At 38.4% G+C, this 20,902-nt stretch overlaps 1 protein-coding gene across 1 annotated transcript in view; it reads right to left on the bottom strand.

The window, feature by feature from the left end:
- Positions 1-20,902, bottom strand: part of dnah9 (dynein, axonemal, heavy chain 9) — an 89,859-nt gene that overhangs the window by 45,752 nt on the left and 23,205 nt on the right. The window contains exons 28-41 of the mRNA XM_034309459.2: positions 20,055-20,159; positions 15,076-15,233; positions 14,696-14,834; positions 12,219-12,506; positions 9,637-9,847; positions 9,385-9,512; positions 9,075-9,183; positions 8,701-8,848; positions 7,377-7,551; positions 6,973-7,146; positions 6,649-6,856; positions 5,886-6,051; positions 5,284-5,386; positions 2,675-2,914 (exon numbers count right to left, since the gene is read on the bottom strand). Of these exons, the coding sequence (XP_034165350.2) occupies positions 2,675-2,914; positions 5,284-5,386; positions 5,886-6,051; positions 6,649-6,856; positions 6,973-7,146; positions 7,377-7,551; positions 8,701-8,848; positions 9,075-9,183; positions 9,385-9,512; positions 9,637-9,847; positions 12,219-12,506; positions 14,696-14,834; positions 15,076-15,233; positions 20,055-20,159 (2,352 nt within the window). The remainder of the gene's footprint in view (positions 1-2,674; positions 2,915-5,283; positions 5,387-5,885; positions 6,052-6,648; positions 6,857-6,972; positions 7,147-7,376; positions 7,552-8,700; positions 8,849-9,074; positions 9,184-9,384; positions 9,513-9,636; positions 9,848-12,218; positions 12,507-14,695; positions 14,835-15,075; positions 15,234-20,054; positions 20,160-20,902) is intronic.

The raw sequence follows: 20,902 nt of genomic DNA, 5'->3' as shown, positions 1-20,902 counted from the left end.
ACAACAATAATAAAAGTTTGGTTTGGACAATTGGATCTTTGAGGGTTTTTTTGTACTGAAATTTGCATCCTCTGCCTTTCGGAAGCAGAACTGCATGTAAGTTCCAAATAAAGAAATACTTAGTGTATAATATGAACATTAAAGAATCTTATCCTGTTAATTTGAGTCAATCTGTTGATCAGAGTAATGTCCTGCCTATCAAATAACAGTCTTTTGAAAAGGTTGCATAACAATGTTTCATAATGTACCCTTGGTTGATAAACAAATAAATCAAACTGATTGCCCGTTCAATCTGGATGAGCTCCGCAGTCCCCGGCTTTCCCTTGGCAGGAACGTGCCTGGAGAAGTCAGTTAAGATGACATGCACACACACACACATACACACACACATACACACAGCAAACTGCCTAGAGCTCTGCCTCCCTGTTATGGCAGACCCTACAGAAAACATGAGGCTGTCAGCTCACAGCAGAGCCTACACAATGCTTGCTGATGGATTTTGCCCTCAATGGAGCCTAATTATCTGAGCATCCACATTCACAGGCTATAAATTAATTACTTTAGTTCTGTCAGGGAAGTTCAGATACACACTGAACCTTGTGGCAATATTTGAATGAGAATTTTTTTAAGGTGTTAACAGTAAATGTATCCTGCTACAGAGGAAATGGCTCTGCATTTTTTTCTTACCTTGTTACCATTCTTATTTTCAATTCTTACAGTCAACGGTAAATATGTTAATGTTTTAATATGTTAATGTTACCAATAAATATGTTAGTGCGTTAATATCTTAATGGTAACAGTAAATATGTTAATGTTTTAATATGTTAATGTTACCAATAAATATGTTAGTCTGTTAATATCTTAATGGTAACAGTAAATATTTCAATGGGCTAATATGTTAATAATGTGTTAATGTGTTAAAAAGAACTATATTAGTGTGTTAATATGTCAACAGTAAGTATGTTAATATTGCGCTAATATGTTCACAGTAAATATATTCATAGTGTGTTAATATGTTAACATTAAATATGTTAATAATGTGTTATTATGTTAACAGTAAATATGTTAATAGAATGTTAATATGTTAACAGCAAATATGTTAATAGAGTGTTAATATATTAACAGTAAATTTGTTAATAGAGTGTGAATATGTTAACAGTAAATATGTTAATAGAGTGTTAATATATTAACAGTAAATATGTTAATAGAATGTTAATATGTTAACAGTAAATATGTTAATAGAGTGTTAATATGTTAACAGTAAATATGTTAATAGAGCGTGAATATTTTAACAGTAAATATGTTAATAGAATGTTATTGTGTTAACAGTAAATATGTTAATAGAGTGTTAATATGTTAACAGTAAATATGTTAACAGAATGTTAGTATGTTAACAGTAAATATGTTAATAGAATGTTAACATATTAACAGTAAATATGTTCAGAGTATGTTAATATGTTCATAGTTTATTATTCACTTTTATATTTCTGAGGTTAATCATCAAACGATCAGCTCTGACTTCTTGTAAGTTGAAAAACACAAACATATAAGCTATTCAAAATGAATAATGAAAAATGGTTCAGTAAAAGCTTCTGTAAGAGCAGAGAAATTGCCGGGAAGTGCAGCCCAAATGGACATGACTTAGAGTTTACTCTGACACAACGCTCGCCTGAACTGGTGGCTGAATTAGTAAAGCAGAAATAAGGTCGGCTCTTCAAATGCTCTCTCAACTGTGTCTCATCTGCGCCTCTCTCTCATTTTGCTTCATTATTCTGACTGCACTGAAAACAATGTGCAGGGGTTTAGAGGCCAGCCTCCTTTTTCTGTCTTTCATCTTCTCCACGCTGAGGATGAGGCCCAATAAATCCCTCTGTTTTTTTAAATACCAGACATCAGTGCCAGCTTGTTGAAAGCAGCACAATAGCAAGTCGAGGGAAAAAACGTCACACTTAAAGGAAAGGACACTTAATTCTTTAGGCATAAAGCTGTAGTTAATGGTACGAAGTTTCCAGTAGGCTATGCTTATCCAACTTTGTTGAAAGTACAATTGCATGTTGGAAGTACAATAAAACTGACTACAAAAGAAAATGTAACCAAGGGTTGACCCAAGTAACTGCTGTGAGAAACATCAAAAGTCTTTTCATTGTAGAACAAAAGTGCCAATTTTCTTGGTCTTTTGTCTGAAATGAAACAATTTCCATTGGATTATGAATGAAAAAAAAAAACAGGCAGAATTAATTATTCATTTAAGACTCTTTAAGTCAGAAAGGAGCGACATAGATATTTGCCAAGGGATTGCGCTCAGCCAAATTTTCATTTGAGTTGGTTCATTTAAATACATTAAAAGCGTAATACCTGTGAGATGTGATCTATTACCCTTTTCTTTAACTCTACTCTCCGATTAAGTCTGCCTTTAAATCAATAGCCATTTAAAAGAGAAATTACTTCTAAAAGATGAAAGGCTCATAAAAGCAATGCCATCAATCTAATCCTGGGCATAATCACGCCCAATAAACTTTAAATACATCTTAGACACACTCTGGAGTAACCTTTAGGGCTGGCAAGGGCATCTGGGAGGTGAAGTTGGCTAACGCTGAATAATTCAAGCTCTGTGGAGACAAGCAGGGTTTGAATATATATGTATATAAATAAATATACCTATATATATATATACCTGGAATATGTTGGAGAGGTCACGCAGGTTGAAGATGTAGTGGAATTTGATGGCGGTGGGCAGGAAGGTGGCACTCACGCGCTGGTGAAATGCCAGAGCCAGCTGGACGAGCTGGGCGCAGCTTTTTTGAAGCACAGTGCTGAATCCCTCACCACTCAGGTGCTGGCTCAGAATGCTGCAGTAGATGGTGGTGAGAGCGTCCACTCCAGGGAACGAGAGCGCAAAAACAGAGAAGTGGCGCTACAAAGGAACGGGTTGAGAACTTTAGATAAACAGATACAAAAGTACTTTCTAAACTGTGCAGTGAATTGGTTCGTTCGTTCTGTAATAGCACAGATATGAGGGCTTGGGGTAAGTAAGCCAGTCAATAGTATGAGGCAATTTCACTTCAGTGCACCCAAGAGAGACAGACAGAAAGAGCAAAAGAGTTTAAACTATATATAGAGAAGAAAAGACAATCTACTTAAATAACAAAAAGTAAAGCATGCATTGTACGTGAAGGTGCTAAAAGTGACTGCTTATCTGAAAAAGTGTGAGAAAGTGGATTACATAAGCAGATATTAAATTAAGCTCCAGTCCGCAATGCATTTTAAAACACGTGTGCTGAAAGTGGTTCATTTTCTACTGAATAGATGCATATTTTGGATTAGTTCAAAATACTGGCATAAATATTTAACTATTTTCCCTCCGTTTACTGGGATTTGTGCTTCCCATGGCTAGTATGCCTTGACAAATGCCTAATTTATCAGTGTTTGGCAAAAAGCAATCATTGTAGCATGTTGGAGAGTAGGGGTGTTCGAAGCATGAGTGTGTTGGAGTGTTAGAAGTTTGCGTAAGATCTACAGAAAGGGTGTAATCCAATGTCACTATCTGTATGTGTATATGTATCTTTATCTGTTTAGTGTTCCAAACAGACACATTTGTATTTGGATTTAAATCCAAAGTAAGTGCGACCTAAACCAAATCTTTTTTTTTTTTTTTTTTTTTTTTAAATATGGACCCTACCACTAGGATAGCCAGAAGTCTTCTTTCAATTCCTTATCACTCCAGATTATAATTGGTCTCAACTAGACATCTATATGTGTGGGACTCTTTTTCAAATCCCAGTCGTACAGTTAATATTTTTGCTTGCATCTTCCTGCAATATATTCTAATGAATTTAGTTGGTTCTATTCACCAAAATATAAAAAAACTAGTAGCCTAATTTAAAGCATTGTGACCCTGATGAGGCAGTGGATGCTGTACCTTCCAGAAATACTTTCCAGTTCCAAGTGCTTATTCCTGGATGGTTAATATAACACACGCACAGATTATTACATATACCTTTTAGGACCATCCTTATACTTCTTATAAATTACTATGTGAAAATGTTATTCAATGTCAAATATTATTCAAAGGTCAACTGAGTCATTATTACAATACTGTATTTAACCACCCCGAATGTCTAATAAATGTGTCCCTTAGTGCGTTTAATCTCATTTTATTAGCTACCTGCTGCTATGGTGAGACAGCAGTCAGAAACACCATTTTTTTCCTCATTTCTGTTTGAAAGCCAGCTAACTACACTCTGAATTCAGTCATGGCAGCCTGAACAGTACTGGAGGTTTACTGCAGGAGGGAGAAAAAGAAGACTACATCTGGTATAATATAAAATAAAAATGTCACTCTCCTTCTATTATTAGCAACTTATTTTAATCCTTTCAGTCGAACCTACTACTGTCTGGTATCCACTTAAAATGCTTGAGTACGTCTCACCTATCTATATAACTGTGCAGATCATGCAGTGAATTTATTTTGTATATTTCCTAACCTCCCCCTGAAATCAATTTCTGCCTACGCCACTGCGCAGCACCAGTTTGTCTTAATGAACGTGGTCTTTCTTTGTCCTTTGTTTGGACAGTTACAGTAAAAACCTCCCACTCACACAACTTTTTGTTGCATCCCACAAAATCCCAGTCTTGATGGACAACTCTAGTCTCAACGAGATTTATGGCAAGCTTTCTAGAAGAAAAAAAAAAAAACAAAACAGAAAGTGCACCTCCTATTCATATCTGTATTTGTATATGTTTAGAACACTTAATCTGTTCAATCTGAATAATGGATTTGTATTCAGCCTATATTTATTGTGTGCACTCTAGTAGGCATTGGTACCTAGTCATAGTCTACTTAATCTTTTTGGTTGGTAAAAAGATAAAGGTGACCTTTGCCCTTTGCCTCCTGATAAAACTATGACACTGGGGACAATGATGGCATGGACAGGGCCTGGGACAAAACTCAAACCACCAATCAATTCCACTTTTATTCTGAGCATAGCCATGGATATGTACTTATGTAACCTGATAATGTTATTGGACCAAGGATATTACTAGAACATCTGCTCACTCTTATGTCTTTTCAATAAATGGTATCAAATGCAGCAAAAAAACATCTTTTTTAAGCTACATAACTGGGATGTGATTCAAAAGTAATACTTACATTGCATTTTTACTGCTGCGGCAAATTACATAACTATTTGAATACAAGAAGCAATAGCTAAATAAGCATGTTGCATGCAGCAGAACCAGCTAAGATTGTGTGTGTGTGTGTGTGTGTGTGTAAGAACTTGTAACCTGAAGACGTGGATTAATAGTGAAGCTTCCCGCAGTGGGGTTCATGCAGGACACGTACTGCACATTGTGGATCTCCTTCAGCTGCAGCTTGCTTCTATCGTACCTGAGGAAACACAACACACACACACACACACACACACTCAGCATGCACAGCTTGCCTTTGCCCAAATCCACTGGAAGATTTACTGACCTCAGCTATTTCTCACCATTTTAAATCTAACACACCCCAGACATACTGCAAAACTGAGTTTGCACTCTCTTTACTCGTCTCTGCAAATAAAATCTGCCATATTTGTCACCATTTGCTCAATCTAATACAATTTACTCAGCAAATACCACATACTGTAACCATCTCAGCCAGAATAACACCCTGATTGCGTACATCATAGCAATTACCCACTAATTGACATCCGCACCCACACGGGCAAGGCTCAGGGGCGAAGATATTCTTAGCAGCACTGAATCACAAATTTGTTTATTTCAATGTCTATAATTTGGCTCCAACACCTTGGTTAATAATTCAGAACCTAGGCTTATTCAGGCAATCCAGACCTGTTAATATTAATGATGCTAAATAAGCAAAGTGGAAAAGTTTTGAGTACCAATGATTGTAGTCCATGTGTTGGCGGATTAGTGTGTGGGGTTGCACCGTGCCGTAGGCGTCCACCTCTGGCATGTTCATGTCGTCGATAAAGTAGACAAGTCTCTTGCTTCCTGGAGGGCCGTAGTTCCTTCCTGCTTTCTTCTCTAAAGGTTTCTCCAAGACGGCTAATGCAGTCACAGTGAAAGGAAACAATTAATTCAGCCTTGTTTTTGTCTCATCGCAGTGTGTGCATTAGTTTTTTGTTGTTTTTTTTTTAAATATCAAAACAGTTTGCGTTATTACATATGCAAACCAGACAAACACAGCTAATGAACCATCGGTCTGCAGTCTTGTGAGTATGAGATTGCAGCAGCAAAATATTAATATAAATCGATTAGCACAGCAAATCACATCACACCCAGCACTGCATATAAACTGCCTGTTCATTTCTGATGTGCATGCCTTTTGCTACAACGGTCTGCTATTTTTGAAGAGTAAAACGTGGTTTGTGATCTCTGGTGTGGATGAGATGCGCTGATGAAGCAGCAGGGACACATGGCTGCACACACCACACAGTGATGAATATCAAACCCAGCAGATTGACGAGGCAGGGGAGGACAAGAGCAGAAAAGAGCAGATGACGCTCAGAGAAATTGCCACTCGTGTTACAGTTTAAAGCTGCCCACCTACCCCCAATCTCGAGCTAAAACACACTCTGTTGTTGTCCAGAGATTAATGCAATTTCAATACAATAAACAGACAATTCTGTTCCATAGTCATACCTTGCAGCATGGCTGACGTGGTGTAGTAGTTGAAGGGGACATTTTTAATGGTGTATTTTTCAGGGTCTAAGGAGCCAAGTTTGCCGCCTACAAGGACAGATTTGCCAGTGCCAGCATTTCCTACAAGCATGACAGGCCTTCTTCTTTCCAAAAGACGATCCATAAAGTAGCTCACCCGAATGGTCTCTGTGGTGTGAACCAGGCACGCCTACAGAGAGGAAAGGCCATTAAACACAAGGACATGTAAGCCATAAACTAGCTACTGGCCAATTGGGAACATTTAATAACAGGTAAATGAAAAAAAAAAAAAATACTTCGACCAACCTGTAGAGGTATGTCTGGATCCATTTCAAACTTAGGCACCATCTTAGACCATGGCTCAAACTTCTTTGTCTCCGGGTCGATGTAGTAGTCAAACACGGTGCCTTGAGATGGGAACTTGATGGTTTTAAACTCAGTGACCCACCACTTACTGAACTCCACTCTGTAATCAACCAGCTGTGTAGACACGTATACAAATCTCAAGACTGCCCTTAATTTTATTCGCCTGACTGATAAGTGCTTAATAATAAAAAATAAAAAAAAGCACACAGCATTCATCACAGTTTAACTGCCAGCACAGAGAAATAAACAAATTAGCAAAATTAAATACCATCTGTGGCATTGTCTTCAATAGCGCCTTAATAGCTTGTACAATTTTGGTGAACAGTGTAGGAGAGATCATGTACCTGATCTTGAAATAGAGCCCCACCGAAGGCCCAGATGGCAGCGAAGACAAAGTAGAGCTCGTAGAGTTCTTTATGGCAGTCTGGAGGAGTGTGCTCCGGGGTCAGCAGACATTCTAAGAGGTGGCACAGCATCTGGACCATACTCTGCTCCGGGATCGGGATAATTTTTTTAAATCTGGAGAAAAACACTGACAGCTGTGACAACGTGACTACCATGAATGTGGTGCCAGTGACTGGACTTATTACAGGAGAACAGCGTAATACACAATTAGGACTAACTGTACTCTATTGAGAGTTAAGTTAAAATATGAAAGTCCATTTGAGAGCAGTATTAAACACATAAATATGACATTATACTGTATATTATAAACAACTAATCGTCAAAGCCCTGAAGAGGTCATGAAAAGATTTTTATTATTACATGTTCACACAGGAGCTCAGAAGAGCTGCATCAGAGACAGGACTTTTCTCAAGGACCTCATTTTAAATTCATTATTACAATAAAGTAATGAGATACTCCTAACCACAGCAGATGATTGCTCAGTCAGCTTATTCATTTAACAGTAGGCATATTTGCCTTACAAAAGAGCACTCATTAACCAAAACATGGCTAGGGTTTATTCATTCAAGAACACAAAATAGAAAACTGATTATGAGGAGTATGAAGAAAGCAAATCATTCGCACACATGACCATGATTTTGCATCTCACAGCCACATTAAGTAATTTGTATGCACAATTTAGCACACGGGCACTAGCTAAAATATATCTTTTATATAATAACTAAATATCATACACCAAGTTCTATAGATCTAAATGAAGCTTATCCAATTATAATGGGTAAAACCTGTATTGTTAAATCAAGAAAGAATTGTAGTAATCACAATTTCACTAGGACTATGCATGACTACTAGATGTTTATTTAATGCTTTGTCTTTCTTCTCATGTGTATATCATCATTTAAGTATTAATTTTTTTTGATCCTCGTTTTTTTTTCTTTTCTCCTGCTTCAAGACAAGTGCTTGTGGTCTAGATGCTATTGAACAACTCCTTCCCCAAAAGCACTACTCAAGATAAACCTAGTAACCTCTGAGGTACAAATAAAAGAGCTCCAAATCCAATAAAAGATAATAAAAAAGAACTTTCCCTGTAAATATATTAAGAAATGTAAATATTCAGGCATACATTTTTTAAATTAAGTTGCTGACATAATTCTAAATATGGCTCTAACACTTGCATAATTTGTATGGAAGTAAAAGCTGAAGTGAAATACAGTATGACAGTACAATCGGACAGTAGTTTATTTTTTTTTTTTTTTGCATTACCTTGACCTGAGAGTATCGAGGCATGGTGGGAGGTACTTGTCAAACAAAATGGTCAGATTGGCTTTCTCAGATTGAATTTCTCTTCTGTCAATCCAACTGGTCACTGGTGGATTCCATCCTAAATCTGCTGGGTTGATGTATAATATACCTACACGAAAACAAAATTTCATGCTCGTACGCACAAGAGCACACCAGAACTATTCTAAACAACATAAATAGACCCCATTCAAGCTCCAGTAAGTATTCGGTTCTGCAACATCATCACTACAATATCTATAAAATTTCTGTCAAATTTTACTGGGACTTATTTTCCACTCTAAGGTGGAAATTAGAGGTTCTTCTGTAAGAGTAAGTGTGATGGAAGGCACTCGGACCAGCTCTGGAGACAGTAGCAGGGGTAGCAGTGCGGAGGTGGCTAATCTCGAACACCAGCCTCATCGTGGGGTTCAGAGGAATCCGCTCATTACTGGCCAGAGTCAGCACCTACAGTGTTCCACACCAACACATACACACATACACTCATGTTTCAGTTTGAAAAATGCTGTGCCACATGATTTTCTGGTTATGTTAACCTAACTAGCTGACTCATTACATACATTTAAATGATTATGCACTGTCAAAGATGCAAGCCAATCAGTTGAAATGGCATTCACTGAGCTGAAACATGAAAGCTCAGAGTTGTACCTTGTTATCGTCCATTACTGTGTTCAAAGACTCAATCCACATTGGATCGATATCGCCGTCCAGCACAATCCACTTGGGCCCGGCGTGGCTGATGTTGGCCAACTCACGCATGATATTAGAAAACAGCCCTGAAATGAAATCCTATTCTCAGTGTCATGCTACAAAACGATGGGGAATAGGCGAACAGGCAGAATCATTTAAAAAGAAAGCCTTTTTTGAGTGGAAGGCAGAAAACGCAGAGCCAGTCCTCACCGTCTTTCCACTCTCTGGTGGCTGGGTTTATGATGCCGAATAGCTCATCATTCGTGACAGCTTTGGGGTTAAGGTCGGCCCATACAGGCCTGCGCTTCATGTTCTGGTAGGTCTTGTGGAGAGACTTGAGTACTTGTGATTTGCCCGTGCCAGCGTTACCAACCACAAACACGGAGTGTCGAACAGCTAAGAGCTCCTCCAGCTGAACCACCTGCAGAAGACAAATTTCAGTTTTTAAATGTAGCACAAGCAGTTTCTTTCCCAAATCCGAAAACACACTGGAATAGAAGCATGCCGGCCCTGACAATCAGGATCAGCTGGTGCAGGATTGTGCTGGCAAGCCTTGTCTCTCACAAACGACATCTCTGATGAAGATCAGGCTGCTCAGCGAGACCCATCTGGCTGAATGGTGAACGATTGGGACATTTCTGGAGTGTGATAAGAACAAGAAGCATTAAACGAGAGAAGTCCTCAGAGAGGAGGGAGTAGGAGACAGGGTGTGAGATGAGTGGAAAGAGACAGACAGTGAGAAAGAGATGAAAACTATAGAGAGAAAGACCAAGAAATGAGATAGACATAAAGAGACAGAGGGAATGTGATTGAGAGATGGCATGTTCAATCAATGGCATTGACGTTGTTCCCCATTGGGCTCCTCAGAGCTGTTTCGGTGGTTCAAAGGAACGAATGATTGCATCTTTGAAGCAATGTCTGTGGGCTGGTTCATCAGGGACAGTGGCTACGGGTTGGGAAAAACTTAACTCTAAGCCCCCCTCCTCCTCTCCACTGTCCCTTTCTTGTGCAAATCACATAGCAAGAGGGGTATCAAAGTCCAGGGCACAGCTGAGCTAGAGTCAGATACCTGAGCATCTTCACCTGCACCGTGGCAGGGGTTAAACACCTCACTCAGAGCTCAGCCTCCGCTGATGGAGTGCTGTTATCCTGTTTGGGTGGCTCTTTGACCTATTCGAGATTGCACTTATTTCCCCTGGCTCTGGCGAGAGCGGCGGCGCTGATATCCGAGACTCGCCCTAATGCTGGAAATTAGAACTCAGCCCCAGCACCTGAGGCACTATTACACTGTAATTCCTGTTTCCTTATATTTGTCCAATATATCCAGTTTCAGACTCTTTTGACGCTAATGTCTATTTGGCACAAACACACCAACGGGTTTATGGCTCTTAACGGAAGGCAATGTGCAAGTAAAGCAGAGCTGGCATGGAGAAAAGAAAAAAGAGTGATTGCAGCATCAGGGTCATTCCCTAGCTCTCTGCTGATGACACCTTGACATTTTGAGCTCTTCCGAACCTCTCACTAGAGAGATATGCTCTGTAACACCTGTCAGTTGTGGGCTGATATGAGATGACAGCTCTTTGAGCAGTAATGGTTACATTTAGAAGCCTATTATGCTGCATGAACAAACTGGAGTAACCTACAGGAGTTAGCAACAGCACCAAAAATTATTTGGATTACCAAAATATAATATTTGTCTATTGGAAAAAAGTGTATGTCAGTCTTAAATGGTGCATTTATACATATACAGTATATCATCCATATATGACCTTGCTGAAAGATTGAGAGTAGGTAAGGGAGAGAGAAAGAATAAAGAATGTCAGGGAGTGAGAGTCTGAGATAATAGTGAGATAATAGAGAGGGAGAGAGAGAATGGTATTGATGTTTGTCCTTGTCATGTTCCTCTGAACAAGACTGGTGTCTCAAGCAGCTTGGGCATAATGACGTTCGAGGATACCTGTACTTTCAGGTGTCCTTCATTCACTCACTCACTCACTCACTCACTCATATTCAGTAACAGCTTGTGGAGTGGGGACATGGTCAAGCACCGGGTGTGAATGAGAGGAGGAGTCACAGAGAAGTAGTGGGTAATGTGAGAGTGGTTACACCTGTGTGTGGTTAAGAATGAAGTGTATTTATAGTGTGTGTGTGTTGCAGTAAGGTTCTGTTGACCCTGCAACAGAGAGCAAGACAGCCTTGTGAAACGTTGTGTGCACGCTTTTTTAATCACCTAATTTAATTTGATGAAAAAAGTGCTGAAAATTGCTTAATTAAGTATTAATTAAAAAAGACAGCATCACTCTATCTAAAGCCTGCTTTCTGTGTCCTCGTTCCCTTCACTGCCTACCAGCATTCTACACTAGTACATCCTGGTCAGGGACATGGTGGAGACATACCTGGGACGGAAGGTGGGAATACACACTGGATGGGATGCCAATCAATCACAGGGCACAATGCACACAATCAATCACAGGGCACCATACACACAATCAATCACAGGGCACAATGCACACACACACACACACACACACACACACACACACACACATATTCACACCTTGGGGAAATTTAGTGTAGGCATTCTAGTAGCATGATTTTGGGAGGTGGGAGGAAAGTGGAGAACCTGGAGAAAACCCACGCATGCACAGGGAGAACATATCAAAGTCCACACAGACAGTAACCTGAGCTCAAGTCAATCTAACACCAATATTATGGCTTACAATCTGAAATATAAAGTCTGTATATTCCACAACACAGCCAAATGATAGTCCGAAATGCACAGGCTCCCTCACCTTAAGCACAAAGTTGTCTTCAGCCTGCAGCTTGAGGTCCAGTACGGACTGTTTGACGAACTTCTCAAAGTCCAGGTCCCTTTTACGAGGGACATCCAGAGCAGGGAACAGGTCTCCAATGAGACCCATGAAGACGGGCATGTCATCTGTCACGATCTTGGGCACGTTAAAGTCTCTCAGAGCTCTCATGAGCACCTGATCCTCGGGACGCTCTGGATCGCCTCTCTTCAGAGAGCCAGCCACCACCAGCACAGACTTGATGGCTCGCAGTCCCCAGTCATAGTGGTCCTGAGATATACGAGTGAGTCAGAGGAAACAAAACCTAATATGGCACGTGATGCAATTCCACATTGTGTCAATACTTTATTTATTTTATGCTCTGAAAGTCTACCTTGTAGCACAATTAATATGATTTTGAACATTTTTATTTAAATATTTTAAATGCTTTTTTCTATTTGAAAAGTGCTGCCTGAAGAATAATACTCATGACAATGTAGAGTACTAGAGAACAGCTTAACATAAGCAACCCCAAGTATTTAGCCAGCCATATTCATAACAAATTGAAGAGCAAATTTTATTCATGATGTAAACATGGACAATGCCATGACTCAGAAGAGAGGTAATATTCCATCATCATATGAATACATATTTATCATTATAAAGTTCTTTGCTCAGACTGTGTGGTTGCTCATGACAAGGTAAAGAACTGCAGTTAAAGTTACAGATGGATAATTTACAAAATACGCAATTTTATTCAATGTTTTACAAGAACCTGTGCAGTTCCGTGTGTATTTTATTATAAATATATGATGTGCATCAAGTTATGCAGCAAGGTTGACACCACTCATTTTCTCAGTCAAGCTCTAACAAGATTAAATTGAGCAAATATAACTATGTTTTAGACATAATGCTTTGACAACTATATTGCATTAATAAAATCTGATTTAATAAAGTAGAACAACTTTTTTTTAATGCTCATCTTACCATGTTATTCCCTATACAGTATCAGTAAAACTATTTATCACACTATATAGAAGTGGTGACCTTTCTGCCTGGAAAATATTTGGGTGTTTTAAAATACTGAAGTCAAACGCAGTAGGTTATAACTGCCATAAAAGTCAAATGGTTTTGCTGCAACTGTCAAAATGTGGCCTTTATAGAAAATGGAGAGAGGTGTAAAATGGATTTAGAGGGAAGAGTGCTTTCTTAAAAATATTGATTTAACAGTTAAACTTTCTTGGTAGCCACAAGAGATGGCAATGCTGGCAACTGCATTAAGGGAATATTCCAGATTTTTTCAACCTAATCTTTATCTGCTACATCTATAGCATATAGGCAATTGCCACTGATGAAAACTTTCTTGCATTAAGTAAAAAAAAAAAAAAAAAAGAGAAACCCACTGATTTGAAACGAACTCATAATAGAGGCTTAAAGGCAGTGATTAAATTCGGTCAGTAAAGGTTTAAAATATTAAAATTCAAAATTACAACTGTTAAACTCTAAATAAAAAGGTGTTAGGATGAGAGAATGTCTTATTGACTTTCATCTGCATCCAATGCAATAAAAAGTAATTCTGATTTTTTTTTTTTTTTGCACTTTTCATGAGCAATCAGGAAACTGAGACACTTTTGTGTTCAATTTTAGCAATGCTGAGTAACATGATAACACTTAACCTCTAAATTGTCCCCTCTGGAAATTGTCCCATCTTTCTTAGGTCAAATCCTGACACTGTTACAGCCATCTGTGGCTGGGAGCCAAGGAAGCAAAATGAGCCATGCACACTGTGTGGGATGGATAGCATACTCTCTCTCCTCTGTCACATTATATTACAGTGTCACTGGCCAATCATGGGCATCTGCGAGGTCATGTATGCGTAAGAAGGCAGATAGTGCTTTACTCTGTCTGGTATGCTGCCCTGTGAGCAGTAGTTTGAAAAAATGTAGTGGGCTGATATGCCAAAACTGTCCATCATAATCACCCATACACTACTGATGCAGGATATACAGCGGATATACAAAGTCTACATACCCCTGTTAAAATGGCAGGTTTTTGTAATATAAATTACAAAACAAACCATGATGAATCATGTCAGAACTTTTTCTACCCTCAATGTGAAATTACAACATGGTTGCATAAGTGTGCACACCCTTTTATAATTGGAATGAACCAATCACATTCAATCTCATGTCTAAAGTAATTATCATACAGCTGTTATCAATGAAATTATTCTGATTAACCCCAAATAAAGGCTTTATTTGTATACTTTGCAATTTCACATTACAGCTTGGAAAAGATCTGAAAGAATTTATCATGATTTATCTAGCATCATTCTTTTACTTCACGAAAACCTGCCATTTTTACAGAGCTGTGCAGACTTTCTAGATCCATAATTGTAGAGATTCATTTGGGAAACATTAGAGTATGTTTAAGGTTTGAGTTGTAGAGCAGATTTGTGTCAATGCTGGAATGTCCTTTACCTGTTTGGACAGAAGCTCCTTGCAGAGCTGGTAGAGAGTGATGAACTTCCTGGCCAACAGTCTGGCCTCGATAAAGCCTTCTGCTACCAACATGATCTCACAGATGAGTTCAAAGTCTGGCACTACCATGGCGCAGGGCCTGCAGGAGAGCCGTGAAAATACACAAATAAATGCCCTTTAGAGAAAAGCTGCTGTAATAGACGAGCCACAAGATCTGTGTTAATTTTATACAGAAAATACATAGCAAAAGCATGCGTTCATTAAGTAAGGAATAAAAACTTTTTCCAATAACAGCATATCCTGAAGGGTTGTATTTTATTCCTCTTATACTACAGTAATTTGCCAACACTAACAAATTTTTCTTTATATCCCACACTCACCGAAAGAGAGCTTTCAGATTCTCAGGCAGCTCTGTCCTGCCGGCGTAGCCTGGATTCATCGTGATAAAGATACCCACAGAAGGGATCAGGTTCACTTCCTCACCCATGAAGTTAAAGCGTTTCTTCTTATCCCGAATGGCATCCTGGATACTTTTCACCTGATAATACCATAGACACCTGATGCTAAGGATCAAACTGGAGGATCTGGAGGATCTTTTTTTTTATTATACACACACACACACATATATATATATATATATATATATATATATATATATATATATATATATAATATGCCATAATATGCCTTCTGCATAATTTTAATGTGCCTATAAATAAATATATATATTTATTAAATATATATATTTAAATTTATTTATTTATTTATTTATTTATTTATTTATTCTTTATAGCTACTCCTGTACACCTGGTGTATTTTGCATTTTTAATAAAGATGACTTTGATAAAATTCTCTACAGCAGTATTTGAGGTACTTGTAATGCTCACCCAAGACTTCATTGATGTCACTGAGCTAGACGTATTTACTCCATTTATGTGCCAAGCTACTTCAAGTTAAGAAGTGGAGGTTAAAAAAGCACAAAGCTTGGAATGCTTTTCATCAAGGAAAATCACAGCGTTTTGCTTTGAGAGTAACTCAGATGTTGTTCCATACATGCAAGGCAGACATCACATAGCCATATGCACTACCTCTTCATCTTATATCTCTCTTCAAGCCGAATTCAGCTGTACATCAGATAAATATTCAAAGGGGGTGGCATCAATTGCACCCCAGATCAGAAAATCATATCACATAATGTATTCCACCTGTGCAGCAGCATACTGGAAGCAGCTTGGTGTTTGCTAAATGCAAATTATTCAGACTAAACGCCCTCGCAGCACTCAATGATGCATCCAGAGGCAGATAAACAGTGGCATTAGACCATTATAATGCTAGTGTCATGTAGCCTATCATAGAGCTGGTGTCCTCGAGTGAACTCCAAATCCATAAGTAAACATTGATGTTATATCTTAGAGGTGAGCATCTCAACTGAATGCTGTATAAAATCAAAGTAAGTTTTGCTCCAAAGGAAATTGAATTTCCTTGAAAAATCATGCCCAGTATGGGGAAAATGGAGAAGAATCAGTAAAATTGCCACATCTTTCTTTGGACTGGTAGCATTTAGGAGGAAAATAAAGTGTTTCATATTAAGGAGCCCATCTACCACTAGAGCTGTGCCTCCCATAGTGAACAGCTGAGCCGGGCTAATTTGTCTTAATACTGATATGTCTACTGGTCTCCTTCTGTTTATTTTTGCCTAAGCAACAGTTCTCACATACAAAACTTAAACAGCATGTATTCTCTCATCCTGTCTGCAGTAGGGCTTAAATAGAATGAATTATCAAACAATCCTCCTCCACCAAACAGCCACTTTGTGTTGCAAGTGCACAGGAAGAGGGGGCACATTAACGCCCCGGCACAGCTTCTCTGATGTTCCCAAACTTGGTAAGATTATTCTTTCTAAGCACCCCACCAAAAAATGGAATGTTGATTCATTATTCATCGCAGTGCCGAAAACCCATTCATTTCTCTGACATTTTGAGGATTCAGATAGTGGCAGTGATGCTTAAAGAGAGTCCACCTTTGCTTTCATTCTCCCCTATCTCTGAGTCACCAGCCCCTGAAATGTGCCTTTAAATATGCTCTGCTGTAGCGTAGCACAGTGCTTGGAAAAATGCGCCACCATACACCGGTCATTCACAAGTTTATGAAACTATCCATCATCAGGGGTAGATTATGTCTGCAGGCAGGTATTTGTGACTGTGTAATTAAGATTTACCTTGTCATGTAATTTCTCAAGAACGTGCCACATAAAAGGCTGACAGGCACACTCTAAAAGCAAATGTAAAGCAAAATGGCTTTTGTAGCTGCTAATTAAAAGAAGTTTAAATAGAAATTTAACCCACTGGTACTTTATAGGTTTCCCTGCAGCATGGCAGGTTCAGAGTTTTGCAGCAGCTGATTGTGAAATGTGTTTTGTCGATTTTAGAGGACTGTTGCTATGAGGCATAGAGACGGATTACCGTCCAGGCCTATTGGAAACGTTCCCTCTAGCGGCTCTCAACAAGCATAGATTTCCACTGAATGATTAGAAACAGTGGCCATTAAGCCACCATCAACCCCTATAAAGCAAGATTCTGAAATAAATTTGGACATGTTATTGGTGTAAGGGTCTGAATTTGTACCAATATGCAGTCATTTAGGATGAAACTGGAGCTAGGTAAGCAGATTAAAAAAACATGGATAACCATAAACCTGAACCAAGTCAGAATGGCTCAGATTAAAAATGAACTCCAAACTAAAATGGACTAAATAAGACTGAACATGCTGTTACTACTGGCCACTGAATCTGAGCTTGTTAATCAGCTGGATTTTGATAATTTGGTAGATGAGCTTGTGAGAAGAAAAGCAAGAAAGAAGCCAGTTGCCTAAAGTAAGACTGCCTTCTGCATAGTACCAGGGCTACTGAAGCACTTAGCATTATAGACTTGTGTGATATAACAATTTAATCATCTCTACATAATTTTACACTACCACAATATCCTGTGACATTTGCTCAGATTATATTTTATTATTAGACGAGCCAACCTTTACGCATTTTGCATAGGAGCTGTGGAATTTAACATCAGAGTACGTTAGTACAAGTTGTCATACAAAAATACTCAAAAAGCAGTCTTTTTCTTCTCAATAAAACAGGAGATAAGGAATGATTCCTTTGAAATGATTCCGCAGGTGTTTTGAACTCTCCGATATTAACTGACGCTTGAAGCCCTGTCCCCTTCCCACTGGACTCGCAGGGCACCCTTGCTTTATGTCAAGCTAATAGGTATATAACACGAATATAGCTAACATTATTTAACTACATTTATTAGGGATGCCACCGAACCATTTTGTTTAAAAATGGGCAAAAACAGCACTTTCATTTTTCAGCCAGTTGAAAAAAAATGGATGAAAATTTTGGCCTAAAAAGATTAAACAGGCCTACAAAGACATGTCAAATCTAACACTTTACAAATAATGTTAATGGAGATTATGATAAAAAAGTGATTAAATATGCCAGTCAGCAATCAGCATTGTTCAAACATTTTGAGCAGCAGATCAACAGTGAAAAATGTCAGCCAGGTGGACATTAAACTACTGATTTGTAAAAGGATTATACTGAAAATGTACTTTTATGGAGGGTTTTTTTTTTTTTTTTTTTGCACTTTTATGTTTGTTTGTTTTTTTTTACTGTTTACTGCAGAATCACCTAAAAATCCATCATGCAGCTGAGTTTTCTCCATTGCCATCACCAGCAAATAGCTCCTGACTGCACAGCTGATAATATTATTATAGCCATCCCTTATTCTGCTTAAACCTGAAATGGTGCAAATGCTTGCTTTTTTTAGGCTATCGATTTTAGATGATTAAATCATGTCACAAATCATGAATTTTTTCCCAATGGTACACTCTAAAAAATGATCCATGTGGCTAGTGAGAAAAGCTTAAAATAAAGAACAATTTTGACATAAAAAATTTAATTTGTTACATGTACATGTATTAGTGAGTTGACAACTTATTTTAAGAAGTTTGTCAAACTGAAAAGAAAGAAATCTGTCTCAGCTTATTAATATATGGATTTCGAACAAACAGTCTTGCTTTCACCTAACAACAAAAAAGTATTAAGTTAGGGAAACTTGAAAATGTAGTGAGCAAACTTAAAAAGCAGAGAACAGAGCTGGACCTTGTCTGAACATGTCAGAGCCACACCTTGCCTATAGGAGGAGAAACAACAAACGAACAATGACGGAATGAGCACGAGTGCAAATATCAAAGGTACATACTGAGGAGCCTAACTATTTTTATTTATTTTACTAGCAGCAACTATCAAACAATATCGGCACATAGTGCAAAAAAATCATTGTCACAGTAAAAGTTAAAGTAACGTTACAGCTTGCTAATTCAACCGTTGGAAAGTTGACTTCAGCTAGCTAGCTAGCGTCTTCTAAGTTAGCAACAGCATGCCCTTTGCTAATTTGGAGTTAGTGAAGTTGACCGCTTTCTTATGTTTTGTTTTAGAGTGGCAGCCGAATGACCGTAATCGGCACTGAATGTTTGTAGCATTAGTTCAAACACTGCACATGTTTGAGAATAAGTCTTGCGTTGTCCTAATTTAAATTTGGCACTATTGATGGAAGTTTGTGGATCATTTGACATTTTCAACTAAACCTGTAACAAATGTAGGTTACTAAACCTTTTTTTTTCTGCGGAGGAGTTTGATTCTGTTGTAGAAGCGCCATTTTGTTCATTCTTGCGTCAGTGCTTGAACGATCTCGTAACATGTTTGTACGTAAGAACGTTTTTTATTTAACAATGTTTGATAAATACGTTTAGACACATTTAGACACTAGACACAGTTAGACCAGTTTCATTGAATCTACAAATAGTTTGCGTTCGTGTTTCCACCAGAGCGTGATTCAATAAACAATTATAATAAAATTGAAATTGCTGTGTTTTTTTTCTGACAGAATTGAAATTAGTTACTATTACTCAAAGAATTAAGGTAACAATTTGCATGTTTCTGAGTAGACTCAAAGCAAAATAAACAGATAGAACAGCTTAAATTAACTCATTTGACCACATAATATTATTAAGATGGCTCAACTTAATTAAGCTTTTAGAGGACAATTCAAATCATGTTGGTTGTGCTAAACAAATTGAGTTGGGCTAACTAGAAAAGTCTCACAATATTTACTCAAAAATGGCTTGAGTTGAAATAACTTAAAAAGATCCATGCAAATTGTTTCCTTAATTTTTTAAGTTGAGCCAGTGTATTATTTTTTAGAGTGTAAATTGCGAGCATGGAAAGTCAACATTGCGCAAGCATACTTACTAATCCATTCCAGGGTTAACGTGATGCTAATGTGAGGTGAAAACTCACCTGCACGGCGACCACAGACAGCACCTCCACTGAGATCCTGTTAAACTCATCGAAGCAGCCCCAGGCACCTGTCTGCGCCAGGCCTTTGTAGATGTTGCCACAGGACTATGGGATGAGAAAGACAAGACAGAATAGGAGACAGGGTGAGAAAGTTACATGCTGGTTAGACTCTCAACTGAATCACTTCAGAACAGATGATAGTGAACAGCTGTGGTGCGACGACCAAAACATAGCTACATTCCGGCGTTCCCTTTTTGTCATTTGAGTCATGAGGATGCTGCATAATTTGCACTCCTTCCACGGCCAATAAGCGTCAATGTCCTAGTGTTTGCTAATAACCCTGCATTTAATTCATATTCAAAAAGCATCATGCAATAACCCTAAGCAGAGCAGCAGAGCCTCCTTACATAAAGGGGACACAATAATGTCAAGGGAGGAAGAAATCTGACACAAATGATCGTTGATTGATTGCGGGTATGTGTGATCCTACAGCCCTGTTCCCCCTTGGTTTTTTTCTTATTAGCCTCTCCGTATTTAATTTTATTCTCTCCCTCACTCTGACCCATATCATACTACAGTGTACAACCAGGGACAGTAATGATGCAGCAGCCTCAGCAGGTACAAGCTGGATAAAGAGATTAGTCCTGTGTCTCTATTGACTATCATATTATATGGTTTTTTCTCCTGACTAGTGAATACAGCGACAAGCAGCGACGAGGCCGGAATACTGAGGAGATAGGTGACATGGCTTAGGAGGTAAATAAGCCTAGGCATCAGAGCTTTACTAATCTGCTGGCCTCCATGTTGGCAGAGTTCAGCTTTGCTTTGCTTTAATACACAGCTCAGGA

This window comes from Pangasianodon hypophthalmus, chromosome 12 (genome assembly GCF_027358585.1).
Source record: "Pangasianodon hypophthalmus isolate fPanHyp1 chromosome 12, fPanHyp1.pri, whole genome shotgun sequence".
NCBI classification, from domain to species: Eukaryota; Metazoa; Chordata; class Actinopteri; order Siluriformes; family Pangasiidae; genus Pangasianodon; species Pangasianodon hypophthalmus.
This window is presented reverse-complemented; position numbering and strand designations above follow the sequence as displayed.